At 45.4% G+C, this 6,000-nt stretch overlaps 1 protein-coding gene across 3 annotated transcripts in view; it reads left to right on the top strand.

Annotated features, from left to right (window-relative positions):
- The window catches only part of XPNPEP1 (X-prolyl aminopeptidase 1), a 30,850-nt gene extending 26,614 nt beyond the window's left edge, over positions 1–4,236 (top strand). For all 3 annotated transcript variants that reach the window (XM_032695134.1, XM_032695136.1, XM_032695135.1), the window contains 4 exons: positions 977–1,150; positions 2,002–2,078; positions 2,770–2,868; positions 3,670–4,236. In XM_032695134.1, coding sequence (XP_032551025.1) covers positions 977–1,150; positions 2,002–2,078; positions 2,770–2,868; positions 3,670–3,798 — 479 coding nt within the window. In that variant the 3' untranslated portion in view covers positions 3,799–4,236. The remainder of the gene's footprint in view (positions 1–976; positions 1,151–2,001; positions 2,079–2,769; positions 2,869–3,669) is intronic.
- Positions 4,237–6,000: the final 1,764 nt, after the last annotated feature.

Genomic DNA, 6,000 nt, shown 5'->3' on the forward strand with positions numbered 1-6,000 from the left:
GTCTGAAGGGTGTTTGAAGTGCTCTGGTTCTAGGGTGATAGTGACTTTGATCAGTCAGTGGCACTCTAGCCCATCTGTGGCCTTTCTGTGCTTGGAGGTTGTCTTTATTCTTTACTAATGGCCCTGTCAAAGCAAAGTCACTTTCCAGCTTCAAAAGGACTGTCTAATTCTCTTCCAGTTACTGTGAAATCTCTTGTATCAGTGGCAAAATGACACACAAAGGAGCTGTTTTGATTTTGTGCAGGAGAAGCTGCGACATACATTCACCTCTGGTGAATTTGTTGCAGAACTATTTTCTGCCTGATCACACCTTGTACAAAACCACTTCATTTTAGAGTTTTCTTCAGTTTGCATTCTTGGGTAGGCAAGTTATAAAAGCAGCTGCATAGGGGTACGAGAAACCCAAACTGAAACTGAAGGGTGGCTGAACTTGGTATATGGGCTTGGTGTTCACATGCAGGTAACATAAATTCTGTCCCCTCTGGCCAAAGCAGTCTGAAATGGTTGGCCATCAGGCAATAAGTTTGGCTGATTAGTTCACCAAATACAATTGGCAGGTCTCCTACTTTGAGTTTAATTAGTGCAGCTCCCTTTAAGAAAGGTACTGAGTTGTCTGTGGGACACTTAACCATTAGATTCTTTCCTGAAAACACCAGTGGAGCAAGCAGCAATGTTTCTGTTACAGACTATCTTCTGGAAACGTCTGTAACAGGAGAGAGCAAGGCTCTTTAGCTGAGAAAGGGCTTGAATGTCAGACTTGCCAAACCCACCATATAACTTCTAACCATTCAATGACTTAAATTTCTTTGGTTGGTTGCGGGGCTCTTTGAGGAGGTGATTATAGGTTTTTTTGCTTGTTTTTTTTTGTTTGGTTGGTTTTTTGCATGTTTTCCAGGTTTGAGCCTTCAGTGTGATTATCAGCTTCTTTGAGGGAGCCTCACTCGATTAAATTCTCTCTCTCTCTGTCTGTCTACAGGTCACCTTCTAGATTCCTTTGCCCGCTCTGCCTTGTGGGATTGTGGTTTGGATTACCTGCATGGGACAGGACATGGAGTTGGCTCTTTCCTAAATGTACATGAGGGTCCTTGTGGTATCAGCTACAAAACCTTTGCAGATGAGCCCTTGGAGGCTGGCATGATCGTGTCTGATGGTATTTAGCACTGGTGACTCTCTGGTTACTTGGGGGGGACACCAACTTTGTTAAGATGCAGAGGGAATAAATTTGATAGTGGTGTAGGGGAAAGGTCAGATCAAAAGTTCTGGTCCTGCCTTCTTGTTATTTTAATTGTCATTTAAGCTCTCTAGGTAAAAAGCTTCCTTTTAGCTCTTTCACCTTTCATGAAGCACCTTTACAGTCAGGTGCTGCAGTTCTCCTTCCTGCTCTGTACAGTGCAAACCTCAGGAGACCTGTGCTCCTGACCAGCCTGGCTCTGGCATGCTGTGGAAGAACTGGCTGTGGTACAAGGTGGACACCAAGCTTTCAGGAGCTAATCCTGTCTTTGCTATGGGCTATTTGAGACAGCTGTTAAATCTTTACATGCCTTATTCTTCCAGTAGTAAATTAACAGCCCGCTCAGAGATCTATCTTCCTTCAGAGGTGCAAAGGCCTCTCAGGGAGTCAGGGGAACACTATCTATAAGAAGTGTTTTGCAGAAGGGGTTGTTTACCCACCTGCCTCTCATAAAGACATCAGCATTTTCAGAGTTTCTGGTATTTGGAACACATGTATTTTGTGCTCTCTTGACTTGCAAGGAGACTCTCTGAAGCTCGAGGGCTGTCTGTCTTGTTTCTTCTCTCTATGAGAACTTCTGCTGTCACCTTGCTCGGGGCTTCCGTGCAGGCAGAGTCAGAAATTTGTTTGCCTCTGTGGTTTCTTGATGTCAAGATTGCTTAGTGACTTCAGTGGACTAAAGCCATAGAGGGGAAGTTTGGCCATAGGGAATAAGTACTTGTACAGTGCAGCCATGTACAGGCTTAGTTAATTACTGTCTGTTTCTGCAGAGCCTGGGTATTATGAAGATGGGTCCTTTGGGATCCGAATAGAAAATGTTGTCCTTGTGATCCCTGCTGAAACCAAGGTGAATGACCTACTCAAGATGCACCTCTCTCCACAACTTGCTGGTTGTAAAACTTAAAGTACTGGAACTTGAAGTGGGACCATGCTGCAGACAGTTGAATCCTACTCAAGATTCCTGGTCTCCAAAACTCCACATTGGTGAACACTGATTTTAAGTCTCCCTTGCTACTGGGGACACAGAAGACAGTTATAATTCTGCAGAGTTTCCATACATTGAACTGTGTGTGTGTGAGTTGTTTTAAAATGTTTTATATCTGGATATGAAAGATCAACCCATTGGAGTCATTGCTGTAGGGTTGGTTGATGTTCTTAAGGTGGGATTTTCCTCTCAGGTAGGGAGTCTTCAGTGGCATTCGAAACAAAAGTACAGACAGATTTTGACACTATAGTTGCCCGCCTTGGCTGGGTTATGCTTTTAGAAGTGCCAAACTGAAAATATAATCATCAAGCTAAAGTCCTGTACAGCTGTGACCTTGCACATGGCCCTTAGAAAGGGACCACTGAAAGAAATAACTAAGGTTTATATCAAGATTCTTTGTTTGAGCTGGAAGAAAAATGCTACTGTAAGTTGCTACTCTCTCATCTGAATGTTTCCTGGGTGGTTCTGTAGTGATGACACAAACCAAGGAGCAAGTGTGATCTGGCTGGAGCTGTTTCTAAAACTGTACAATCCCTTTGTCTTTCTGCTGCAGTACAATTTCAAAAACAGAGGGAGCCTGACTTTTGAACCCTTAACCCTGGTTCCAATACAGACGAAAATGATTGATGTTAATTTGCTGACTCAAAAAGAGGTGAGTAAAACAGGTTTGCATTGCCACCTTTTCACTGGAACCACCTTGTTCTACAAGGGCCACTGCCTTAATTTGCTTCTCTCGGACTATCATACTGTGTCCCCAGGGACTGTGTGATGACTGTCCCATCATGTTGTCTGTATCTGCTTGTGACCAGTCTCATTCAGCCACACCCCAGTTCAGTACCTGTGAACTCTGAGCAAACTTCTGTGATACCTGCTCTGCAGCATTTATTTCCTGAATAGCTTCATACTCTAAACTTTCTGTTTAGGTCTGTCACTACCTTCTTGTTTCATCCTGGTTTTCTACCATACTCTTTATTTTGCCTTGACACATCGTCCTTTTCATAATTATAACCCTGTTTGCATTTCCACTTGCTGAAGGGGGCTGTGAAGGGTACCAAGATCTGCCCTAGGATTACCTGTTCAGATCAATAGGGCAGTTTGTCCCTCAGGAGTGCATTGTCCATTTACAATTTTGCAAAGCTTATTAAACTGTGCCGAGGTAGCTATTTGGACTTGCTGGAGGCAGTGATTTGCAGAGACTTTTACTTGTCAGCTGAACTGAACCTTGGCTCCTCTGAAAACCGAGGACAAATTGCTTCAGTTCCTACCCTCGTCAAATTTGCAAGTCACTTCCATATAATAGACGTCTGTCTCTTTGGGACAGGATTCCATCCCAGCCTAACAGCTCAGGCCCCAATAGCACAGGGGCCTACAAATGTCTTTGGCTGCGCATAACTTGTAAGGACATGAAATCTTCTGTGTTTATGCTGAGTGTTGTACCCCTCCCTTTCTCTAGTGTAACTGGGTGAATGACTACCATCAGAAATGCAGGGAAGTAGTTGGAGCAGAACTGGAGAGGCAAGGCCGGCACGAAGCTCTTCAGTGGCTCATCCGGGAGACGGAGCCTCTTGTCAGAGTCCAGTAGCACCACAGTTGTCTGCGGTGTGCAGAACACCAGGACTGCTCGGTGTCCCAATAATCTACGTCTTCTTGGACCTTGGCACCGCTGGGAGGATGTTCTTCAATTAACCTTTGGAAATTAGGAAGGGATTTCATGTAGTGTTTCTCACCCTGCAACATGTGTGGGTAGTGTGGGGGTAAGGAGGGTTACTGTCTGAAAAATTTTTTTGGCGGGAAGAGTTTGAGCATAGAAAGCAAACAAAATAAATGAGCACATTGCCTTTGAAACAGGGGTCTTATTTCAATAATGGTTCTAAGAGGCAATACTGGAATATTTTATACTGTCTGGTTTTTCACTGTGAAAACTCGGTATTTTTGCATACTTGGGTTCCAGTTGCTAAGATGTTACACACACAGCAGGACTGATTACTGAATAAAAGATTCCAACCCGCTATTTGCTCCATCTGCCTTCTCTTGCAGTCAGTCACGTGTTGGGTTTGACAGCCTGAAGAAGGGCAAGAACCCGATCGTTCCACCCTTACCTGTGCATCCAGCTCAGACAGGGAAGAAATATATATATAGGACTGCTTTGTGCCAGGCTCTGGGCAGGTGTTATGGAGAGGCCTAGCAGGAGCAGTCAGTTCTACTCTGTGACAGGTCCTGGAAGGATGTGGAGACACTGGGCAGAGGTTTGTGTGCACAGAGCACCCGGGCCAGTGCTTCTGTCTATTGTTATGGCTTACTGAGTGCTTGTATAGCCCGTGGCAGGGCAGGATGCATGGGCAGTATCATGGAATTGCAGCTCTTCCTGGACACAAAGAAATTATTAGTTAAAATAAATAAATATGCATACAATGGACAAAGGAAGAACTGCGCCTTGGGTTCAGTCAGCCCGGCCGGTGCCGTGTAGTGCGCAGGGGCACCTGGTGGTTAAGTGAGGTGATGCAAGCTGAACGCTTTCTGAAGTCATTCTTAACATTTACACCTTAAAACTCGAGTTCAATATTAGATGTAAAAAACCCAACTCACGCAGCAACTCAATTCCTGATATTTCAAAGAAATGTTCTGTGCAAATAGAAATGTTTCTGTACATAATTTTCTTCCCCTCTTCCCCCAGGAATTTCTGAGGAAATACTAATCTCTGCTAAATGGCATGAAATTAGTATTTCGCTTGAGTTCTGGAAGCTGAAAGCAGGATCATGTAGCCAAACAGAAAAGTACTGAAAAACAAAACAAAAGTTCCTGGCTTCCTAGCTGTATCATCCAAGGAGGTGATAAAATAAAAGTGCAATAAGTGCTTTAAAAGTTCATTTTCACACCCTAGCCTCTGCAGCTGGGTACAGGTATTTGAATATTCAAGTGGTTTCCCACCAACTGGAAGCATTAGCTTTCAGCTCAGCTGTGCCTATGGAAACCCTGCTCACACATCAACCAGTCCAAAGTGTCTCACGAGTATGTGCTATCAATTAAAACAGACTGGGGAAGATGTTTCTGCAAAAGCTGCCTGTTGCCTCTGTGGGTCCTGGCTGTGCCACAGGATCAAAGGAAAACTGAGGGATCTCTAAACAGGTGACAAAGTGACAAAGTGTGTCTTTCCCAGCCTTGAGGCTGAACGGTCAGAGAGTTGTCAGCCAAACGCCGCAGCCTCTCCTGGCTGCGTGGGAACCCTCGGAGGCTGGAAGGAAGGCAACTGCTCTCCAGGGCGGTGGTGGGAGCTCAAGCAGAAGACTCTGCTGGTCGGTGCAGACCTGTGGGGGGAACTGCACCATATGCTACCCCAGATGGTCCTGAGAATGCCATCCCAGGTGTCCTGGCAAAGAGCCAGCCTGGGTAGGTCTCTCCTCAAACTTAAGGGCAGGTGTTTCCCACAGGAAGGTGGAAGAGGAGGATTTCTACCAAAAGGAGAAACTTTTGTCCTCATGGCCCAAAGCCACCATGGCTGGTTTAGACACTTAAGTGGGAAGGGGGGGCACAACACCAAAAGCAATTTGCTGGGTTTGAATGGCCCTATTAGACCTTTTCCCCACCTCAATTCCCTCTTTACAGTCAGACACCAACCTGGGACCATTCCCTCACACATCCCAGAAATTCATGGCTCATTACCATCCCAAAATTTCCTCCAGTGCACAGGGCCAGAGATGGGGCAATCCAGACTTGTCTTCTCCTCTGGGCACCTGCCCCAAGAGCCTGAGTAGATACCTCCCCCCCATTCAGTCCCCAGCTCATC

Source organism: Chiroxiphia lanceolata, chromosome 8 (assembly GCF_009829145.1).
Source record: "Chiroxiphia lanceolata isolate bChiLan1 chromosome 8, bChiLan1.pri, whole genome shotgun sequence".
NCBI lineage: Eukaryota > Metazoa > Chordata > Aves > Passeriformes > Pipridae > Chiroxiphia > Chiroxiphia lanceolata.